Raw genomic sequence first — 24,415 nt, forward strand, 5'->3', positions numbered from 1 at the left:
AATCTCCTCCCATTTTTCACATCAGGGACACTGACGGTCTGCAGATCACTAGTCGGGGGACATCTTTCGAGTTTTGGTGGAGCACTTGCGGAGGGTGTCTTGCGCCGGGGCTCTGGTACCGGATTCTGAGTTAGAAGGATTTCTGCGGGCGGATGTGTTTGCCCCGACTGGCTTTGGAGCATAGGGAGAGTCTAGATGCCGAGATAACAGCATAGGAAGTGACGAAGGCTGTGGAGGCACTCCCAAAGGCTAAATCTCCGGGTGGGGACGGCTTTCCAACTGAGCTGTACCAAACGTTTTCCTCTCAGTTGAGAGAGAAGTTGTTGGAAGTGTTTGAAGAGGCCCGGGTGCGGGTTGTGCTTCCTGAATCCATGCATCAAGACATCGTCTGTTAAATGCTTAAGCCTGGCGGGGAACCTTGTGACCCATCTTCTTATCGCCCGCTTACCATGCTGAATAGCGATATAAAAATTCTATGCAAAATACTGGCTACTCGGCTACGTGGAGTGATTCAGGGATTGGTCCATGAAGATCACTGTGGTTTCATACCTGGCCGTAGCACGACTCATAATTTACGTCACTTAACACATGTCCTGCATGAAACTATGGGTGTTGGGGAAGACTTAGTGCTGGTGTCATTCGACCTTGAGAAGGCATTTGACACAGTTGAGTGGGGCTATTTACTGGTTGTGTTGCGTGGAATGGGATTTGGACCTCATTTTTGCTCTTGGGTCTGTTTGCTGTATACTGCACCTACTGCACGTGTCCGGGTGGGCGGGAACCTCTCGGACTCCTGGGTGATCGGGAGGGGTACCAGGCAGGGCTTTCCTCTCTCCCCGCTCCTGTTTGCCTTGATGGTGGAGCCGCTTGCGGTTTGGCTGCGTGTGGAACTGGCGCCTTGGGGTGGGCGGGTGGGACGGGTCACTCACATTGTCTCGCTGTATGCTAATGGCACATTGTTATATCTTCGGGAGCCTGGAGTTTTGGTGCCTCTCTAGTTGCGATTACTGGAAGAGTTTGGGGTTATGTCTGGGCTTCGGTTAATAGGAGAAATTTAGTTTCTGGAATGTCAGAAATGCAAAGCTTGAATGTATGGTCAAAACAAAACAACCTTTGAACTTCAGTATGGGCAAACAAAGGAGATTAAGGAATGGATCACCTGCGAGACCACACACGTTGTTTATGTACTTGAATGTGGATGTGGAAAGAAATATCTAGGGAGTACTGTAAACAACTTGAAACTTTGCATCCTACAACATCAATAAGTCATCACAAATACCGATTTCACATATACGATGGCCAAACATGTATGGGAAACACACAACAGGAATGAAAAAGTTGTGAAATTTTATGGAATACAACATGTAATGAAAAAGCTCAGAGGGGAGGGTACGAAGATATAACGGAGAAGATCAGAATCCAAATGGACCATTTTATTGGGCCAGAAGCACTATAGGGTTTGAGTGTGGATGCTGAAATTCATGTCCATTTAGAAATCTTCCCAATCTAAATTAAAAAGGACATCAATATGAGAAGGAACTTCAGATGCCCCAACAGCACAGACCAATAGCACAGTCTCTCATACTGAAATAATACAATGTTTATGAGGTTGAATAGGATATATGGCAGCCAGGGTTGGAAGGTCTTTTCAGATGCTGAATTAGTGGCCATCTATACAAAATATATGCGTCTTGGCCTTTCATATTTGTTTATTAAGATTTAATTGTGATAGGTGAAGTTACTAAATAATATTTCTGGAAGTCATGATAATATTTTAAAATTTCTAACCTTGCACTTTATGTGAATGTACTGTATAAAAGTCTTGAAAATAACATGACTCATATGCACTTAGTGATGAAGATTTTGTGTGTGCAAGATTTGAAAAACAAAGGGCTGTATGTTTTGTACACTGCTTAGGTTTTATTAAGAAACGGGATGGCTCTGGAAAACTTGGTCAAGAAGCCATAGATAAAGTAAAAATATTCTGATCACTGTACAGCTGGTGAGAGTCAGAAATTGGTATAGTATATACAACTTGGAAGAAAGACTAAATGCATAATGCACTTTTGATGCACTGTAAGAAGTTGGGACATGACCATAAATGCTATGTAGTTACAAGCATGTGTGTAAATTTGGCATTCACTTTATAGATGAGTAAAGGCACGATGCACTTTACTGTTGCACTTTATAAGGTTTGCACTATACCATGAACACTAGTGAAACAGGCATTTTATAAAGTCAAATATTCAAATTTTTCCTTGACTCCTGGTTTGCCAGAAGACATTTAAAATAAAGTAAAGAGGGTTACATTATAAAGGATTAGAAATATAGAGAAGATCAGAAGTCCACATATTACACATAGGATAAAAATATGAAAACAGCGTGTGAGAACAGCTCTGGGTTCACTGTACGGCTCGTTTTTAGAGTGTTAGAGAAACTGTGATCTGAGTTCCCTGTCATGTTTCTATAAAGGATGAATTGCGGTTGTCAAAATGTTACAATAAGTTTATAGCTGAAAATGCAATATAATGGAGATTGATTTAAAATCAAGGTACTTTACGGAGGAATAGTGGGATGTGATACTCCAGGCTTGAATCTGAGATTAGAACTGTGTCATGTAATTTCTAGCTACACCTTGGTCTCTGTTAACTTTAAGCATATGTTATGCGATTAAGAATGGTAAAGTAATAACACCAAAATAGTGGACGATGTGAGACTGAGAAACAAGATACGACGCAGTCGAGTTGTAGGTAAATAGATGGCGGTAAATGTGCTTTGCCCCTTGAAATTGTCACCTGCACGTGTGAACTCTATGGCCTAGTAGAAGACTCTGGCCAAAACGCATCGGCCATTGCTACACTATTACACTTTTATAAATGCAAAAAATGAAGGATTCTTGAAACGGAATGCGGTGCTGCTTACTTCTCCTATCCCGATGTTTTGACAATGATGGCTGATCCTGTTACTGTATGTTTGAGGCGAAGTGTTCAGTGGGGGAAAAATAATAATAGTAATTAAAATATATATGTGTGTGTATATGTATGTGTATATATATATATATATATATATAGGAGGGTAGAATACATAATGGGTAACTGTGTAATATGGGCCTATACTTTGCTATAAAGGAGTTCTAGAGACATTTACAGACCATGAAACTGTTGCTGTGTATTTTTTTATATTAAGCCGTCAAGTTTTAACAAGAAACATGATAGTTGTTTATTTTTCTTTTGCTGTTTAGAGTCTGTGGCTAACAGTCAGGAATGGGCCCTCAGCCGCTCCGTTCCAGAGCTGAGAGTGGTAGGTTATCTACTATTGTTTCCTTTCCGTTCAAAGCGATTTCCTGCCTGGGTGTGCTAAATGCAGAAGGGGTAGTTTCCATGACAATGTCAAATAATTTTATCAGGGGGGCGTGGAACACCAGTGGAGATGGCAATAAGCATCCAATGACAGTGAACGTATTATCGGTAAGAGCCAACAATAATTATGTGTCATTACTCTGATGAAAACATTAACAGCATTTAATTTTCTAAATCACAATATAGGTGTGATATTAAAGTTCCATGATATTTTGTCATTGGAATATTATGGATCTAAATCCTTTACTTCCCATTCCATTCTCCCTAGTTATATTCCAATTCGTTCTCTTCCTTCCTTTTTCCTATTTCCCTTCCTTTCTCCCCCCTCTTTCCTCTGTCTATCAGCCCTTCGCCCATTCTTTCCCTTCTCTTTCTTCTGTCACTCTGCCTTCTTATGTTGATCTCTTGCATCCTTCATGCCATTTCTGTTTCTTTGTCACTCTCTCTATTCTTACGTTTCGTGCTTTCATGTCCCTTTCCTTCCACTAGCCTTCACTTCAAGCCTTCCTCCCAGCTGCCCAACATTTCTTGCCGTCTTCTTCACTGTCCATTCCTTCCAACCCTCCTTCTTCCACTCTCGTTTTCTATACTCGTCTCTTTATCGTTTCTTTCCTCCCTTGACTCACCCTTTTCTCTTTCTGCTTCCCCTGTCCTCCTCCCATCCTTTCCTCCTGTCTTTCGATCTGAAACATTCTGACGTCCATTCTTCGACCCTTCCACTCACCATCCAGCTGTCCATCCACCCTCTGCCCTTCCTCCATGCTCCCCTTTCTACTTCTCTTCTTCTTTCCCTCCCTCATAGCCTCCCACTGTTTCCTTGATCGCCCCTCTCTTTCTTTCATAATTCACCCTTCTAACTCGCCCGTGTTCCCTTCTGGTTTCAGGGCGTGGTAGGCAACATCAAGAGCGCCAAGTCAGCCCTTGTTCATCGCTTCATGACTGGGTCCTACATGGGGGTGGAATCATCAGAGAGTAAGTAATGCAAACGTGGGGCTTCAAAATGTGTTTCCTACTTCTCCACACCTCCTGAGCCACTTTCGCTACCTGTAGATCACAGTATCGTTTGCCATCGGTGGGCCTGCGGTGTTGGTGACGTACTTGGCGTCTACAAGCCACACCTCTGCCTCTTCACAATAGTTCTATTCAGGTATCTTTGATATTTATACTGATTTTCCATCACAGAAGCGGTCTTCAATTTGTGCGGTGCCATACCATGGCCTGATGATGTGGTTAAAAAGTCCCAAATATGCATCCTCTTTTTTTCAATTGTCGGACAGGCTAGTCATTATACTAAATGTCCAAAATGCGGATGTCATTCCATGTTTTAAGTATAAATGCTACCATGTGAACATTTTGGGAGTAAATAAGTTTTGTGACAAAAATACTTTTTTCAAGTTTGAGGAAAAACACAGAAGGCAGTGCCACTGATCAGATATGCAAGTCACTGACTGGGCAGAAAGAGTGTCGGAAAGGATTTAAAATTTGTAGCATTTTAATGAAATTGTCTAAACTGTTTAGTGGACACCCCGCTGCAGAAATGTTCGTTATCGTGTACATACCTTAGAAGATACTACTTTCCAGTATTGTGAGATCTTAGATGTTCTTAAGGTGACTTTTTTGTTTAAAGAAAAACAAATCATTATTATAGACTGTGGTTTCCTGGATCAAATTAACAAGTTATTTACCTCAGGTAACACCTTATCTGCTAAAGAATCTATCTAGCTGCAGATTCTTTACCTTAGAATTACCCCCAGGCGTCAGCCTGGATCCAAAAACGTTTCAAGCAGTACCTCTGCACACATGTAAGTACTTTTTGCAACCTTTCCACACCAGACGTGCAGAGCCACCAAGGTTGCTGATGTACCTGTATGCAGATACTAGATACCTCATAAGGGTTACCTTATATGGCAAAATTAATTCACAGAGCGGGGAAGAAAGGAGGGTCGGTGAGCAATTGGCGGCAAGATAGAGGGGGTTATTCCAACTTTGGAGGAAGTGGTAATCCGTCCCAAAAGTGACAGTAAAGTGACGGATATACCACCAGCCGTATTACAAGTCCATTATATCCTATGGAACTCGTAATACGGCTGGTGGTAAATCCGTCACATTTGGGACGGATTACCACCTCCTCCAAAGTTGGAATAACCCCCAGAGTCTCTACCAGATAAGATATTACCAAAGGTAAGTAACTTGTTCATCTGATAGACTTCTAGCTGCAAATTCCTTACCTTAGATACCAAAGCACTATCTTTCCGGAGGTGGTTCTGCAAACAGATTTAGACCAGGAAGTCCTGGAAGACCGAACGGGCAAAGTGCCTGTCATGACAGAGCTGACTGTCCAGGCACAATAGTGTTTGATAAACATGTGCAGAAACACCCACGTTGCAGCCTGACAGATGTGCAGTACAGAGACTCCACAAGCTAACACAGTGGTTACAGCCTTGGCCCTGGTAGAATGAGTGTGCGAGCCCTCAGGGGACCAATGTGCAGCAGATCTTAATGCAGAGAACTATCCTTCGTGAGATGGTCTATTTCCGCATGGCCTTCCCTTTCTTTGCCCCGACAAACCCATTTAAAAGTTGATCATCCATCCAGAACTTTCTGGTATGATCAATTTAGAACAACAATGTTCTTTTTGGGTCCATTCGGCAGAGCCTTTCCTTGTCACCAGTTTCAGGTGGAATGAGGAATGTATTCTTAGCACCAGTTTGTCTGGGTAGAAAGATGGGTAAGGAGGGTGCACAGAAAGTGCCTGTAGCTCACTAACCCTACTGGCCGATGTAATGGCCACTAGAAAGGCACGTATCAAGTGTTAATAACCGTAAAGGGCAATCGTGCAGTGGTTTGAAAAGTGTAAACTTAAGGAAGGTTCAGGTCCCACTGTGGCATGATGAAGGGTTTTGAGGGAACCTATGCTGTAGTCCATTGACAAAACGAGTCACAACCTCTGACATAAGCAGGGAGGACTGATGCAGAAATCCAAAGAATGCCAATATGTCTGTAAGATACCCTTGAACAGTGTGCAGAGCAAACCCTTGCCAGTCCAATAAGAGAACAAACAACAAAGCTTCATACAAGGGCGCAGAAAGAGGGTCAACCCATTTGGATTCAACCAAGCTACAAACTTATTCCATCGGCAGGAGTATACTGTCTTGGTTGAGAGATACATTGTTGCCAGAATAACATCAGAGACTTCAGGAGGAAGATCAAAAACGGTCAACTGTCACCGCTCAATCTTCACGCATGAAGATGGAGTGTGCACAGGTTCAGATCCTGCCCTGGTGCTGCAACAGTAGAGCCTCCCAAATGGGCAGCCTGGTCGAAGACAGGTGCTCATGCTCAGGAGTTCTGAATACCATACTCTCTGTGCCCAATCCATATCCACAAGAATAGCGCGAGCCCGGTTGTTCCCAATCTGCTTGAGAACTATGGGCATGAGTGGTATTGATGGAAAAGAGTAGAGGAGGCCTGAGCTCCATTCAAGATGAAAAGTGTCTCTGAGAGAGTATCGCCTTGGAAACTCCAGCATGCAGAAGTGCTGACATTGCACATTCTTGATGGTGGTAAATAGAACTAACCAAAGTTCTCCACAATCTCTGAAGAGGCCTTGCACCACTTTCTAATGGAGCCGCCATTTGTGATGTGCTAAGCATCAACAGCTGAGTTTGTTCACACTGACATTCAGAGAGCCCAATATTTGTTGGATGACTCTCAACTTCACCAACTTGATGCAGAGCTAGAGACCAGAGTCTTCTGATCTGACCTCTTCCAGATGGCCGCCCCAACCCAAGATTGGCGCATCTGTCACTACAGTCAGCTCTGGTTGAGGAAGGGAGAGGGGTCTGCAGCTGACCCAATTCCAGTCCACCAGCCATCACAGCAGGTCTTTTGCAGTTTCCTCTGTTATCTGGACCAGGTTTGGAGAGATTCCCCCGATGCTGGGAGATGTGGTCCTCTGTCAGTCGGTCTGAAATGGTGGCTTGTGTGGTAGAGTTTCTAGAAAAGAGATGGTGTAACCCCACTGAATGATCTGAAGAAACCAATTGTCCAATGTTATGACTTACCTGTGGGGAGGTGATAGCTGATCCTACTACCAATTAGGTTCCTGAGGGTATGAGGGCTGCAGCTGCCAGGGGAGGGAGTTTGGCAGACTGGGTGAGTCTCTAGCTGGTTGTCCCACGATGCTTGTGGAAATTGCATCCGTGGCCACAAAAGGACTGGGGAGTCTGTCGGTCGTGGTGACCGGGAGGGAAAGGTCATGGTTGGTAGCACCTACCATAGCTACAGAACGAGCGAAATGCAGAATAGGGTTGGCTTGGGGCCATGGATGTCAGTGGCTCGGTTTTCCTTAAAGGGATCCAGCTCTGAATCTGCCTTGACTCTGAAGAAATGGGTGCCATTGAAGGGCATGTCCATAATAGATGCCTGGATATCCCCCAAAAAGCCAGTCGAATTTAACCTGTCATCTGAGTGCCACTAATGACACAATCGCTCTACCAAGGGAGTCATTCGTATCCAGTCTGCAGTGAATAGTGAGCTTTGCTCAGTCTCTACCATCTGCAAATGCCTGTGACAGTATGCCTCAGGTCTCCTCCGAGGCCATGGGCACCACTTTGCAACCAAGTCCCAAACCGTGTAGGTGTATCGGCCAAAATGCATGCAGTAGTCACCAACTGCAGTGCAAGACTGGCAGAAAAGAACATTCTCTTGGCAAAGGTGTCCAGCATCTTGGATTTCCCATCCAGTGGCGTGGTAGGGAATGCACCAGGGTTGACTTTGGAGGTGGAGGCCTGAGAACCAGGCTCTCCAGGGTAGGGTGCTGGGTGGGAAAAGCTGGGTCCCCAGGGGTGGGGCAATGCTGCTGGGCAATTGTCCTGTGCTGAAGCACCACTGTGCAGGGCGTGGCCCAGGCCTCACCAGCACATAGATGAGTGTTTCATTAAAGGGCAGCAGGGGTTACAAGGGCGTTACTCCTGTCTAAAGCACATCTGTCAAGACATTTGTCTTGATTGCCACCAATTTTAACTGAAGTTGCATGACCTCAGGCACCCTCCTCACCACCATAGTGAAGGCAGCCTCTTCCGCCTTAGCCACACTAGGAGAACACACCAGGCCAGTATCTGGTGAGGTGTCCAGGCCACTGGCATCTGCCAATTCCTCATACCAGTTATCATGGCCCTCTTCAAGGGGCTCTAGCTATGAGGATCCTTAGATACTCCCCAATCATACTCTTCTCCTGGCTGTAGAAAAAAGGAGACACTGGCTCTGACTCGGAAGGTTGTGTTCTGGCCAGGGCCAGATTTGGTGTGGGGAACATCTGTCTGACTCTGTATTCGACCTAAGAATAATGATGGGGTCGGCTCTGCTGTGGGGTGTTGGCGGCCCCAGGAATGATGTCGCTGGAATTGGCTTGGGGAAGGATCGTGGTCTCATGATGGGAGACTTCCCGGATCCAGCAGTGGATCCAGGGGGGCAAGACTGGCACCAAGGGCAGACCCACTGTCAGAAATCCAGTGGGGGCACCGGCCGAACTCATCACTACTGGAGACCCAAAAAGAATTAAAGTGGGCACACTGACTAAAGAGGATTCCCCACTACATGCGTCTCCCAAAAAGAAGACAACTGTTGGACTCACAGAGGGAAGATGTGCCATAATTACAAGCCTGACCAAAGATGAAAATAAATTAACACAAGGACTAAGCAGGAAGAGATGTCCAAACCACATTCTTGGTTCAAGACAAATACAAAGTCTGCCTCCTTCAACAAGAAGAAACTATATGATTTACTCAAAAAGAAGAGATGTAATAACACTGATGTGAATGAAACAATACATGACATGCAACAGATGAATCAATAATGAACATAGTGTCTGAAGAGGGGCCAGGACAACATACTTGTGAAAGGGGAAAGAAGGCCATATGATGTAGGAAAGAGGTACTAGGGATACAAGTCATGCCAAGAATAGTAAAAAAAAAAAGTAGTTGGTGTTAGGGACTTCAGTGGTGCCAGAGACACAAAATGAAGCCACAAAGAAGAAAGCTGGAAATGGGCACCGAGAATTGAAGGTTCAGAGGAGGAGACGAGCAGATGGTTGAGGTAAATAAGGGAAAAAGAGCATAAGCATTTAACAGGACAATATGCTTGACCCAGAACAAGAAATTGACACTGGGAGTGTAATAGTACCGGGACCACATGACTGATCCAGAGAGGAGACAGATGGCCCTAGTGTAGGAGGCTGGCCTGGCTTGTAGTGGGTACCAAGGGGTACTTACACTCTGTACCAGGTCCAATTATCCCTTATTAGTGTAGAAGAGGTGTTTCTAGCTGCTTAGGCTGATAGAAGGTAGCTATAGCAGAGCAGCTTAGGCTGAACAAGGAGACATGCAAAGCTCCTACTATACCACTGGTGTCATATGCACAATATCATAAGAAAACACAATACACAGATATACTAAAAATAAAGGTACTTTATTTTTATGACAATATGCCAAAAGTAGCTCAGTGAGTCCCCTCAGTATGAGGATGCCAAATATACACAATATATATGTACACAATACCAAAAATATGCAGTGATAGCAAAAGGAAGTAATGCAAGCAGTGTAAAGTTACAATAGATTGCAATAGGAGCACATAGGTAAAGGGGCAACACAAACCATATACTCCAAAAGTGGAATACGAACCACGAATGGACCCCAAACCTATGTGAGCTTGTAGAGGGTCGCTGGGACTTTAAGAAAACAGTGAGGGTTAGAAAAATAGCCCACCCCAAGACCCTATAAGGTAGGTGTGAAGTGCACCTATAACCCCCAGAGAGCACAGAAGTCGTGATAGGGGGATTCTGCAAGGAAAATAAAACACCAGCAATGCAACAACAGTGGATTTCCGGACCTGAGTACCTGAAAGACAAGGGGACCAAGTCCTAGAGTTGCGACAGTGTCGAGAGTGGGCAGATGCCCAGGAAATGCCAGCTGAGGGTGCAAAGGAGCTGCCACTGCATGGAAGAAGCTTGGTGTTTTGCAAGAACGAAGAGGACTAGGAACTTCCCCTTTGGAGGATGGATGTCCCACGTCGTGAAAAAGCTTGCAGAGGTGTTCCCACGCAGAAAGACCGCAAACAAGCCTTGCTAGCTGCAAGGGTTGCGGTTAGGGTTTTTGGATGCTGCTGTGGCCCATGAGAGACCAGGATGTCGCCACTTGGATGAGGAGACAGAGGGGGCGCCCAGCAAGTCAGGGAGCCCTCACAGAAGCAGGCAGCACCCGCAGAAGTACCAGAACAGGCACTTGGAAGAGGAGTGAACCGGAGTCCACCCGAAGTCAGAGAAGGGAGTCCCACGACGCCGGAGGACTACTCAGAAGGTTGTGCACTGCAGGTTAGAGTGTAGGGGACCCAGGCTTGGCTGTGCACAAAGGAAATCCTGGAAGCATGCACAGGAGCCGGAGCAGCTGCAAATCACGCAGTACCCAGCAATGCAGTCTAGCGTGGGGAGGCAAGGACTTACCTCCACCAAACTTGGACTGAAGAGTCACTGGACTGTGCTGTGGGAGTCACTTGAACAGAGTTGCTGAGTTCCAGGGACCACACTCGTCATGCTGAGAGGGGACCCAGAGGACCGGTGATGCAGTCTTTTGTTGCCTGCGGTTGCAAGGGGAAGATTCCGTCGACCCACAGGAGATTTCTTCAGAGCGCCTGGTGCAGAAAGGAGGCAGGCTACCCCCAGAGCATGCACCACCAGGAAACAGGCGAGAAAGCCGGAAGGATGAAGCGATACAAGGTTGCAGTAGTCGTCTTTGCTACTTTGTTGCAGTTTTGCAGGTGTTTTGCAGTCAGCGGTCGATCCTTTGGCAGAAGGTGAAGAGGGAGATGCAGAGGAACTCTGGTGAGCTCTTGCATTCGGTATCTGAAGAATTCCCCAAAGCACAGACCCTAAATAGCCAGAAAATGAGGTTTGGCTACCTAGGAAGGAGGATAGGCAAGTAAGAAAGGTAAGAGCCTATCAGAAGGAGTCTCTGACATCCCCTAATGGCACTGGCCACTCAGAGCAGTCCAGTGTGCCAGCGACACCTCTGTTTCCAAGATGGCAGAGGTCTGGGGCACACTGGAGGAGCTCTGGGCACCTCCCCTGGGAGGTGCATGTCAGGGGAGTGGTCACTCCCCTTTCCTTTGTCCAGTTTTACGCCAGAGCAGGGCTGGGGGATCCCTAGACCGGTGTAGACTAGCTTATGCAGAGATGGGCAGCATCTGTGCCCATCAAAGCATTTCCAGAGGCTGGTGGAGGCTACTCCTCCCCAGCCATCACACCTATTTCCAAAGGGAGAGGGTGTCACACCCTCTCTCAGATGAAATCCTTTGTTCTGCCTTCCTTGGCCAGGGCTGCCTGGACCCCAGGAGGGCAGAAACCTGTCTGATGGGTTGGCAGCAGCAGCTGCAGTGGAGACCCCGGAAAGGCAGTTTGGCAGTACCCGGGTTCTGTACTAGAGACCCGGGGTATCATGGAATTGTCTCCCCAATGCCAGAATGGCATTGTGGTGACAATTCCATGATCTTAGACATGTTACATGGCCATGTTCGGAGTTACCATTGTGATGCTATACATAGGTAGTGACCTATGTATAGTGCACGTGTGAAATGGTGTCCCCGCACTCACAAAGTCCCGGGAATTTGCCCTGAACAATGTGGGGGCACCTTGGCTAGTGCCAGGGTGCCCACATACTAAGTAACTTTGCACCCAACCTTCACCAGGTGAAGGTTAGACATATAGGTGACTTATAAGTTACTTAAGTGCAGTGGTAAATGGCTGTGAAATAACGTGGATGTTATTTCACTCAGGCTGCACTGGCAGGCCTGTGTAAGAATTGTCAGATCTCCCTATGGGTGGCAAAAGAAATGCTGCAGCCCATAGGGATCTCCTGGAACCCCAATACCCTGTGTACCTCAGTACCATATACTAGGGAATTATAAGGGTGTTCCAGTATGCCAATGTAAATTGGTGAAATTGGTCACTAGCCTGTTAGTGACAATTTGCAAAGCAGAGAGAGCATAACCACTGAGTTTCTGGTTAGCAGAGCCTCAGTGAGACAGTTAGGCATCACACAGGGAACACATACATATAGGACACAAACTTATGAGCACTGGGGTCCTGGCTAGCAGGGTCCCAGTGACACATAACAAACATACTGACAACATAGGGTTTTCACTATGAGCACTGGGCCCTGGCTAGCAGGATCCCAGTGAGACAGTGAAAACACCCTGACATATACTCACAAACAGGCCAAAAGTGGGGGTAACAAGGCTAGAAAGAGGCTACTTTCTCACACCTAGTGAACATAAATGCACCAGAACCACATGCCAGACACTTGAAGGATTAAAACTGGCCACAAGAAAGGGGTAGCACCAGGATTGCAATTGTGGCCAAAGACAGTTAGGTGGACATGTAGCTGCAAGATATAAGAACACTGAGTATGGCCAAGGAAGACGAAAGATTCAAACTGTGACTTCAGTAAGACTAGGGTAAAATGCATGTCTGAAGAACACAGGACCAATTTACTGAATTGATGGGAATGTTTTGTGTTGGATCAATGGATACATACAAACACTAAGAATGGGGTGAGAAGAGTATATCAAGCACATAAAGGCAATGGGAGGAATGCCTATAGCAAGTATAACCACAGGCAATCGCTTGGGTTACATTCCAACCCATCATTCCTTTGCCCACCATGTTACCTCAGTGTGGACCCAGACGTGTGAAAATCAGTATTTCCCGTCTCCAATAAGAACAGTTCAGCCTGAACTGCCAGGCCAGGTTATTCTTGAACACAAGCAACCCAAGATCGGTTTTGCCCTGATTGGGGGGCCTTCACTTGGGTATAGCTTTCTTTCAGTGGCAGAGTGAGCAAGGGATCCATGCCTGGGCATATCCTTGTCACTTATGGCATTTGATCAAACACACATATGGGAAGAATGCTTGCAACATGTCTATTCACTGGCTGTCGCTATCCAGTCCATCGTTCTTTTGCTACACCTAACTGATGGGCCCCAGACAGGACAAAATCGGTCCTGGCTTTCGTGTGTTCCGGTTCAGGGAGGACCTGTCCTTGCAGTTCAGGCTGGTTTGCCCTACTGGAGCAGGGTCAATCCTGATTTGCATACAGCTGGGTGCAAACTGAGGGGGATTGGTGTCCAAAAGAACAATGGATTACAGTGCTACCCGAGCGACTGGCAGTAGTTAGACTCAGTGCAAGCATTCTTTCCATTACCTTTTGTGTGTTTGGTGAGTGGAACATATAGCCCTCAATATCCCTCAGTATACCTCACCTGAATGACCAAAATGGTGGTACGCGAAGTAGGGGAAGGGCCAGGCAACTGTATATAGAGAGAGGGAGAGATGTTATTTGTGACACGTGACAATACAAATCAATGAACGTATTCTTTTCAGACTCCCTCAAAATTTTTAGTGCTATGAAATAAGCAATTGAGAGAAACACTTTTCAGAAATGTAATCCTGCCACTGCACAGGACACTGTAGAACATATGTTGGTAGGCTCTGTAGTGGTTTGTTGAATGAGGAAACGTTTCTAGTACTTAATCGGAAGCATGGCCTGGGAACAGCTTAGCCGAAAAATATTTCCTGTGCACTGATCCTCAGGAGGCTATCTTCCTCCTCTACACTCCAGCATCTGTGACACCTCCACTGTGTTCTAATTTCTCAGTAATTTTAGAGTCTAATTAGCAGTTGAGTAAAGAATGCAGCACTGGTTGCCTTACCAGTGCTGTGGTACAAAATGACTTCCTCGGACAGCAGTTTGGACTAGGCATTCATCCTTTCCAATGTGGCTGTTCTTGGGCAAAGGCAATTATCAAAATAATCCATGAAAGAAAATTATTATCATGAATTAATAAACTGATTTATATGAATGCAATTTTTATCATATACACTCGAAATATAATTGTCTCAAAGCATGCCTCTCCCATCTCTATCCCGTCCGTTTTCACATGAGGTGTGACTGTTCAACTACGTGCATGAACAGGAATGTTTTAGGAGATACCTTAAGGGGATGAATATAGTGTTTTTGTCTATTATGAACCACTTCCCACAGAGCACTGGCTTAAATCATTTGAAGGTGAGGATGCAAAGTTAACATATCGCAGAGGCTCTTTAATTCTAATTTGTTGGGACAATTGTGCATTGTTAAAAGTGACTGTATATGGATGCACATGCCACAAGCATGTACATGGTCAATTTGCTACTAACCAATTTCTTTTCTGTCAGTGGTTTTTCTGTCAGTCTTGTAAGCATTATTAGTATGGACCCATCTCAGATACTGCTATCCAGTTCAGAAGATCACATTAGCTGTATACTATACCTTTCTGGATGTCTCATCTGGAGCGTTGTGCCTAGTTCTAGACCATGATATTTACTTATAAAGAGAAAATAAATAGGACAAAACGTAGTAAGCAAGAGTAAATTGTTCATTGAAAGATAGTAAGATGTGCTATGTGGGATGATACAGCAGGCTTAATACAAAAATTAGGAAATTATTTTCGTAGAAAGAGTGGGGCATGCCTGGACCCGCCTCCAAGCAGAAACAGTGGAGAAATAAGCTGTAGGTGCATTTCAGAAATCAAACATAGGATAGAACTTCAACAAAGCAAGGAAACTTGATGACTACATGCTGTGTCAATGCTAAGTAGAGAGGATGGGCCCTGAAGTGCATATTTCCTATTAAATTGTATAGTTCAGTAACTTATGTTGTATATTTTCAAGGAACCCAGTGGTGGAGAAGAGGGTAAATGCTTATTTAATTTACGAGGAAAAGCTCCACTTCCATCATCACTTGCCACTTTATAGTCATTAGTCATTAAAAGTAATTTGGAAGCCACTGTTGGCCATTCTAGAATGACAAATGCTTGGCTTGGAGACCACTGTATCGCTCTCCAACGTGACGTTACAAATGGTTTGCTCAGATTCACTGGACTTCATTGGTTTCGAGGCCACTGAACTCTACCTTGACATAACCAAGTATTTGTTTTGGGCACTGCACATGACTTTCGCAAGAGTACGAGTAAGAATTGGTATGGGTGTGATCTGGTGGGTGCTGCAAGTAATTGGAACCTCAATTTATAAGACCACGTATTTTAGTTAGTCATAAGTCAGGACACTAGAATTTCGTGATTTTGCAGCAGCAACATTTTCAGCATGATTATGGATTTGCCTCGTCGCCATAAAATCCTTCTTCTGCTGCATAATTTGCATATTTCAGCAAAAAATGTTTCTAGCTCAAATCGATTAAACGTTACTAAAATCGTAGCAACACATTTTGATGCGCAACAAAAGGCCCCTTGACTGGTCATCTTTTTGTTACTTATTTCTGTATTTGGGTGTCAAAGTGGTACTAATGAGGTGAAACCGTTGCCCAGATGGCGTTGACATGTAAGAATGCCAAAATAATGTGGTAGTACTAACACAAAATGCGCCAGTTACGTCACATAATCTGCATTTCCATGCTGCGTAATCAGCCCTGCTGCATACTTTGGCGTTCACCTGCTCCATGTCCAGTAGCCATGGTCAGGAGCGTTGCAAGCTCAAGCTATGGAGTCAAACTTGATATTCGCTGTAGTTAAGTGCCCCGCTTGGCATAAACAAATGTGTTGCTTTTATTCACGCTCTTTTGGTTTGGTTGTTTGATGCCGAAACTCAAAGGGTGTTATTTGGCTGTGACCTCGGGGTGCAGGGATAAAGCCACTGTTGCTGTCAGTTTGAAAGCAGAGAATTGTACTGCCGCAGTACGGCAGGCGGAGACTCCCCCAGTGAGCACTCTTTCCGCTCACTGCAATCCGAGGATTACATTTTGTGCGATGAAAAGAACCCAACGCGGGCAATTAATTTGCTTTCAAACTGTTCTGAAAAGTGAGTCATGGAGCGGAGGCAATTCCTTTCTGGCTTTACGGAGAAAAGAAAACAAACGCATTATTTGTCCCCGTTTCTTCTCGGGAACACCCCGGCCTGTCGGAACGAGGGGACACCTCTGTGGCGTGGAGGCAGTGACAACAGGAAGTTATTAACCTAATGGCACGTACGAGACATATGTATGATTTTAGGGGATCTTGTAAACCGTCTGAATTTCTTCGCACTGGAACATCTTAATCATGTGCGAGAAATCCTGTGCCCAAATCTATTTCCAAACGTATTTTGTTTTGCTCCTGGTAGAAATGTTTGGGTTGTTTGCCAGGGAACATCCGCCCAGCCCTCTGTATAATCTGATCCTTTCGGTCATAAGTGTAGCGAGGGACGCAGCCCTCACTCGTGGCGCGCGGCTTTTCATTCATTCCACCAGCATGGTGTCCAGCTGCCCCTCCCCCCCATGAAGTGAACGTTTTCAAAGCATATGGCTACTGCTATAAAGTATATCCTGACTGCCCAAAGTCTGGAGTTTCGGTCCTTCAGAAAAAGCACAATGTGAGAACCCAACTCTTACTGAAATGGGCATTTAGCAGTATTTTATCAAGCTTCTGGCCACTGTATTGACTCCTTCTCGAGCAGACGATGGACGCTCAACACGAATTACAGTCTGCCTTCCATTTCTGTATGTTTGTCTGCTACATTCCATGTTCTGTTCACTAACAGACCCCAAACCCTTCCTGATATTCTGATAATCTGTAGTCTGGAAACAGGGCCAAAGGGATCATCTAAGATTTACGCCAAGGCTAAGACTTGGCTTTACCGACTACAATGTTCTTGATTTGACTGGACTTATCTGAAAACGTTTAAAGCGTGCTTACACCAATGATTTAAGAAACCCACACCACAGACAGTAATGTCTTCAGAAATAGATTATCTTTACGTTACAATCTAACATAGAGAAATCAAGTCAATGAAGTTTAAAGAAATGCAGTAGCAGTTAAAGGAGATGTGCAAAGATGGCTACTTTAAAAGCAAATGATTTCTCCCCAGTTTATGCTGGAGTAAATAAATTCTGTCATTGCTCCCCTGCTCCCCAAAAAAATAACCCTTGCCGTGAGCATGTCCTGCCTAGACTACTGCAATAGCTTGCTCAGATCCTTCCAAATGTGTCTTTCCTAACTCCAAAGAAATCAAAACTGTACTGCTTGTCTGTTATTTGGTTTTAAATAACATCAGATCGGTCTCAAATCCTTCCCTTGGCGTCCACTAAAAGAAAGAGTGGTCTTCAAGACTCTCCGCTTAGTGCACAAGGTCAATCACCTCATAACTTCACATAAATATCTGTCCCTTAACCACCCGACCGAAGTCTCAGGTCTGCTAATAGATGTCACTTGATCCCACAGGGCCACATATTAGAGATATGGCAGCTGAACTTTTCATGAGCATGGCTGCTCCTGGTGGAATTCGCTACCCCTATATATATATCTGAGGCTTGAGGACACCTTTTTCAAGTCAAAAATTCTTTAAAAGATTCACCTATTTTCCCAGGCACTTACTTAATGCCCTCCTTGTTATATCAGTGTGCTTCAGATGAGTTTCAAAGTGTATGGTGGTAAGCTGGCTTATTTTAGGCTTTCAGAACTGTCTGCTTTTAAGGTTTTGCCTTTTGGGACATAATATGTGGTGGGAATCATTGGAATACCCATATGCTACCTGATTGACTTCCTGGTTGTCTACCATTGGGTTTTGCAGAGCACACTCCTTCTACACTGGAAATGTTGCTGCATGGCATAAAGGAATGTTCTCCTGCCTCAAGTGAGCAACTCCATATACATCTGGTACCTTTACCTTGGCTTTCTATTTTGGCTTGGGCATCATGCTAATCTAAGCATGTATATAGACGCCATGCTATGAAAGGTCCTGTGACTTGAGTGGTGCACCTAGTGTACCGAGGGTCATGACAGTGGACTACTGTCTCTGTCACGTTTTACAATTGAACAGTATTGGCAGTATACTGCTGTTAGGGAAAAATCTATAGTGTGACCAAACCATTTTTTTTATCTGATTCACTTAAGTTGAGGCCTTCTGTGTAAAGTTCACTCATATATGTGTACCTAGGCCTTGTGCTGACATTCTCTGTGCACATCTGTGTGTTTAGTAAATGTAGCATATGCATGGTGTTTGGGTGAACCACAAAAATGGAAGTCAGTGGTATTCATTTTGGATTCGTTTGGCATGGCTTAGCACAGGATGGGTGAAGACATTGGCATTGTACTGCTTGTATTTTTGTAACTGGAGATACAAGGCTGAAGTGGAGGAATAGATGGAAGTCTATTTTTAGAAACGCTCTGAGCCTTTTGGTTAACAAGTAGCTGCTGCTTAGTCTTCTTGAGCACTGTCATATGGTGGAAGAGATGGGTGGGACTGCAGACTCGGTTGTGACAGGTGAGGCAGTCCTTAGGTGATGCCTACCGTTCTGTCTTTCCATGATTACTCCTACAGTAGTGCTGATGATAGCCAGGTTCAAAACCTGCACATATCTTTCCTCTTTGTGCCCTTGTTGTGAGTGCTCCAGGATGGAGACAGCACCAGTGTCAGCCGCTGAAAACAGCATCACTCTATACAAAGCCTGTGTGTGGAAAACAGCCTGGATAGGGCATGTGAAAGGAGAACCACCCCAAACTGGATATACAATCTGAAACGGTGGAGCATATTCCATAAATATAAGTTGTGTATAAAAGTGGGATCCAAACCACCTTACTTTGTTCCTGTTCCAACTCCCTTGTGACCAAGTAAGGAAATGCTACACAGAAAGCTGAGAGGACTGCTGTACAACCATGCCTGGTGTCTGCCTAACAGTCAGCCCCCAGAGGGGAGGGGACATAATCTGATGTCTGGACTTTATGCAGGAGAAGCTGTAGCCCTGCCCTGAAGCAAGCACATAGAAGCCTGCTTGCCTGCTGAGAGAGGCAAAGAGGCTACTTGGCCCTGAAAGAGGAAAGCCTGTTCAAGAAGAGCAAGGCCCAGTGCTTTCCATGTAGTTGTGGAACATCCAGGCCAAAGCAAAGTGGTTGAAAGTGATATAGGAAGGACACTAGTCCCAGCGTGCTCCCTTAGTCTTTAACAAGGTTCATGTCAGAAGCCTAGCCGCTGTCAACATGGTTGCCCACTATTCCTAACAGAGAATAAGTGTTCCAGATTATACATCGCTTTGTATTCCAGGCCCTTTCAGTACACAACTTAAACAAAACTAAAGCTATACATTCATAGTTGATCCTCTAGAACACAGTCCAGAATTTGGTTTTCTTGACCCCCTGGCAATAAGGACTTAGTCAGTGTGCCAATCCAAGTTGGAAAATCAGTTCGAAAACTACCCCACAAAACTCTAAGCAATATTTGAGTGAGATGTGTTTACGGTAACAATCAATCCTATGAGAAGTCACAGATATAATCAGCGAATCCCAAAATCCTTTTCATTAAAGAAAACAAGAGCACCCATGAGGTCACTATAAAACAATGGATACATTTCAAAGATTTTTAAATCAAAACCCTATCCTGGTGCCAGCAATATGAATCTGTACCATAAACAAGATAAGAAGATTGGTAGGTGCAATGTTTACCAAAATCATGAACAACATATACATTTATAACAATCACATCTAAATTCCTTCATCACAAATCTATTCTTAGCTCTAAAATGAAAGCAAAATTTGAGTTTCTGAGATGGTTCACACCCACATACCTGTTTGAACAATCAAGCTTTATTTTCAGTGTGATACGAATGTGATACTATTCTCATCCTGTGCTAGCAGCTGGACTGATAAGAACAGCCAGTGAATACTGAATGCCTCCCCGTCAGCTTTCAACAAGAAAGGGTGATGCAGTCTTGCATGGCCTGTCTCATATTTGTTTTGTCACCTGACACAAAGTCAACTTTCTAAATCTTCACACTTAGTGCTTAGCTTATATAATAACATTTAGAATATTATTTAGTTGTCATTAAACCCTTTCAGATTAAACAATTAGCAGAAAGTTGCCTTATTCCCTATGAAGGTGGCAGCCAAAAACACTTGGCACAGTACACATTGTCATCAAGTCTAGTGCTTTTATTGTTTTTTTCTGGTTTGGTTTGGCAGGTATGTTAAGGGTACTACACCTTTTACAAAGAGTTTCGATTGTTCCAAGTCAGATGTGAGTAGTTCAAGCAGTTCTCTTTTTCAACTCTATTTTGGTATTAGCTTCTTTATCTTGTAATAATAGTACCATTGTATACACCAGAGGAAATGAAAAAAAAACAGGACTGGAGGAGTAAGTCACATCTGGCAAGTGATAACATCGGATCCATGTTTCTGGCATTTAATGAGACAGATGTATGTGGGTTCTTTATATTTCTATCTAGATCTTCAGCTTCAGATTTTAAGAAGATTATGGTTTAACTTTGCTGTAAGAGCTTGTTGTCTCATATTGTCTGCCTCTGATCATCACTGTCCTAGCACCAGGACAGTCATTGTAGTGTTTATAAATCTGTATTCATGTATTCACTGCCCATTCATTCATGATACTGTTTCCTCTTTCTGCTTCAGGGTGTAGAGCTCTCACAGGAGAAAATGACTGCACAAAATCTGACAGTAGACAATGCAGCCCTATGGGGGAAAAGAGTTTACTCAGATGTCACAATATTTCATTCTAATCACTGCTGTAAGACCACTAGAAAGATAGAAGGGAAGCACAAAGGAGGCAAATGAGATAGAGGAAGGGACAGGAGAGTTATGGAGAGGACATAGTGACTTGCCTTAGAAGTTATCTGCATAAAACAGAAGGAGAAAGGTGAATACATAGAGGGATGGAGACTCTGGAAAGAAGGGGGCATGATGCTATTTAATGTTGGTTTAACTGCCCTTCCGCTGCAGAAAAGCACAGTAAGGATCAGCGGAGAGACTGAGCAGCTGGATAAAAAAGTATGAGAGAGGAAAAAGTGGGAGCGTTCTCTGCCGCAGCCTTTCTACCTACAAGAACCAAGAGCCCTTGGTAACATGCTAACTGCCACATGCAAGCATTGTATGGAAACTGTACAGTTCATCATTTCCTACAGTAAGAGATTAAAAATGTCTTCACCTCATATGAAAGGCCTTCTTCTCTGTAGCACTCACATCACCTGCTCCAACAGCTGCCACAGGGTTCTGACGGATGGTACAAGGGTTGCTGAGCCCCCATATCCTTTATTTCGTCAATGAATGCCCATGTTTAACAGAAATAGGAAAAGTTACTTACTTGTAACCCCAGTTCTCAACCATGAGCAATGTCATTAAATTCATAAAGACTGAACATCTTCACTCATATTAAGCCAAAAACAAATGAGTTCCACCATATCTGTCAGGGTGATGTGATCAAAAGCCTTTGGGGTGCTTTCTTGCACATAAGAAGAGATGTGCAATGCCTCCGTAGACGTCATGCCAATGCCAATGTAGACTTCATGGTAACATTGTCATGAGGATAAAAGAGATTCTACAAATTAAAAAAAATTCCTGCTGGCTAAAATATGTAGAAAATTGTACAGTGATCCCAGTATTTCATGACCTGTGTCCAAAAGCCCTATCTTCTTTTTAGAGATAATATGCTTGGCTGTGCCCTTCCTACCTCATGTGTCGCTGGCAGCGCGAACCCTAACAACCTTTCAAAGCCAAGAGTGATTTGGGATGGAGTTTTCTCCCACTCAACTGATTTTCGAATGTGTGCCTGATAAAGGATTCCTCTACTTAGTGCTAATTGTGGAAGACCTTTTTTACAGTCTGATATTTATTTCCCAAACTCTGGGCCTGATTTAGAACTTGGCAGATGGAATACTCGATCACAAACGTGACGTATATCCCATACACCAAATTATGATCCCTTTGTGTCTTATGGGAATTGTAATACAGTGGACGGGAGATCCGTTATGTTTGTGACGGAGTATTCCATCCTCCAAGTTCTAAATTAGGCCCTTAGTTGGATTTGGAGAAGTTGTCATGGATTGTAAGGCACTATTTTCAATCAGATCCATTTTGATGCAATACTGTCATTTGATGTTACTTTTACCCTTGAGTTTTTCTCGACTTCAAACTAAGCTTTGTATGAATTGGATAAATGTAGCAGGATTCAAGCTGTAAATCAGCGATGTTCTGTAGCGCGGCAGTGGGACACCGAAAATCGATCGGTGGCACTAAGTTATATTGGTCTATCTCTTCAATTATTTGTATAGAAAGTGATTATGTGATATAACCTGTTGCCCATCAAACCAATGAAAATATAGGAAACAAACTATTGAGAATACAGTGAACGGCCTGGTCAGCTCTGTTGGGCACATATTCACTAGAAGGACTGATTTATTTTTATTTTTTTGCTTATTGCTTTTTGTTGAAGGTGCGCAATTCAAGAAGGAAGTAGTAGTGGATGGACAAAGTCACCTCTTGTTGATCCGAGAAGAAGGGGAAGCTCCCGATGCAAAGGTAAAACCTTGGTACCAAGGCAGCTTTGAGTGCCTCCTTTCAGCTCCCACTGTTTGTGAAAAAACACAAGAACATGGCATGTTTTTCATAAATGAATGTATTCTTGATGCTTTCAAAATGTCTTCCATCGTTGGATCATTATTCACTACACGTAGTATGCTCTGTCTCAGCATGCACCTAACTCCTTTCCAAACTGCCAGTGATTGGGCTGGTTATACAGTAAGGTAGGTTATGAAAAGCAGGTCCACGCGTGGCAGAGTTGAGTGACATGTTTAGGCTACCCACAGAGGAGCTATTAACATACAGTGTAAATCGCTTACATAGCGAGTGGTTTTCCTGAGAATCTGACATGGATCCAGCACTGTTTAACCTTCATCAGACAACTATGTAGTGAGAAATTTGTCACCTGGTCATCATTTAACTTACTTAATCACATACAATTAGTGTATCACAGCTTTCTTAGCATTTTAGGAACAAATAACCCACCCAGAATGCACATCTCATAAAATTAAATGAGGCATGTATTAACATTTAAGTATGGAGATACACTTTAAAGAACAAGTTACTTACCTTCGAAACTCCTTTTCTGGTAGAGACTTTATCTAACCATGGATTCCTCAATGTAGAACATTCCCCAGGCATCAGACTGGATCTGGAAAATCTTGAGCAGTAAATCTGTGTGCAGCTTGTTAGCATAGTTTGCCTTTGCGTCAGAAGTGATATTGCGGTGCCTATATAGGCGCTACTCCAGCATAGTGACATCAGTTTTATTTGTGACTAATTCTGTGCCAAAACACCAGCCATGTAAAAAACACAGTGTAACTGTTTTGACTAGTTCGCAGTGTCTAAGGGATCTTTTTGGGAAAAAGAGCCTAGTTCACAGAATGGGAAGGATGGGGAGGGTCAGTGAGGAATCTGCAGTAAGATAGAGTCTCTAACAGAAAAGGCATTACGGAAGTCATCTAACTTCTTCTTCTTATAGAGACTTCTAACTACAGATTCCTCACCTTAGAATAGATACTCAAGCTGGCTTAGACCCTAAAGTCCTAGAGGACCGAATGGATAAAACTTCTATTACTATGGACTTGACTGTCCAAACAGTAGTGCTTAGTAAATGTGTAAAAGAGAATAACAAGTCAAAGACACATACATTAGAGGATAGTGGATGAAGCCTATCCACACCCTACTGCTGCAACCCTGCCAGCATATGACCTTGACGAACGGCCATCGTTATGTGTCTGCATGACATGCAAATTGATGGCAAGGTGCCGGCTACTATTGGTCACAGCAGTGGGACCCAGGCATAGCCAGGCTCTTCCAATGCACATTCATATTAGACTTCTTATATCATACTGTCAGCCATCTGAAAGTTCACATCAGGGAGGACCAGGGAAGTGGTGCTGCTCATTGATGTCAGAGAGCACACTTCAGATCAGGTGTCTTCAGAGTCTCTGAATGTTGGGTAGCATCGCTTGGCCCACCAGGAAGTTGTGGTGGATAGAACCTGGCACTGACCCTTCTTTGTCTGTGGTGGTGTAGGGGCCCCACCAAGCTGCGTGGTGCCATTGTCTCAATTCTGGGGTCCACCCCTCCTCCCAGGCCTCTTCAATTTCATTTATGGTGATGCCGGGGTCCCTGCCTCGTACTGGTGCTGCCTCACCCAATCCCAGGCA

General features: G+C 44.1%; 1 protein-coding gene across 2 annotated transcripts in view; it reads left to right on the top strand.

The window, feature by feature from the left end:
* Positions 1-24,415, top strand: part of AGAP2 (ArfGAP with GTPase domain, ankyrin repeat and PH domain 2) — a 488,971-nt gene that overhangs the window by 190,597 nt on the left and 273,959 nt on the right. For both annotated transcript variants that reach the window (XM_069230930.1, XM_069230931.1), the window contains exons 2-4: positions 3,242-3,300; positions 4,244-4,331; positions 22,657-22,742. In XM_069230930.1, coding sequence (XP_069087031.1) covers positions 3,242-3,300; positions 4,244-4,331; positions 22,657-22,742 — 233 coding nt within the window. The remainder of the gene's footprint in view (positions 1-3,241; positions 3,301-4,243; positions 4,332-22,656; positions 22,743-24,415) is intronic.

The sequence above is a fragment of the Pleurodeles waltl genome, chromosome 4_2 (genome assembly GCF_031143425.1).
Source record: "Pleurodeles waltl isolate 20211129_DDA chromosome 4_2, aPleWal1.hap1.20221129, whole genome shotgun sequence".
NCBI classification, from domain to species: Eukaryota; Metazoa; Chordata; class Amphibia; order Caudata; family Salamandridae; genus Pleurodeles; species Pleurodeles waltl.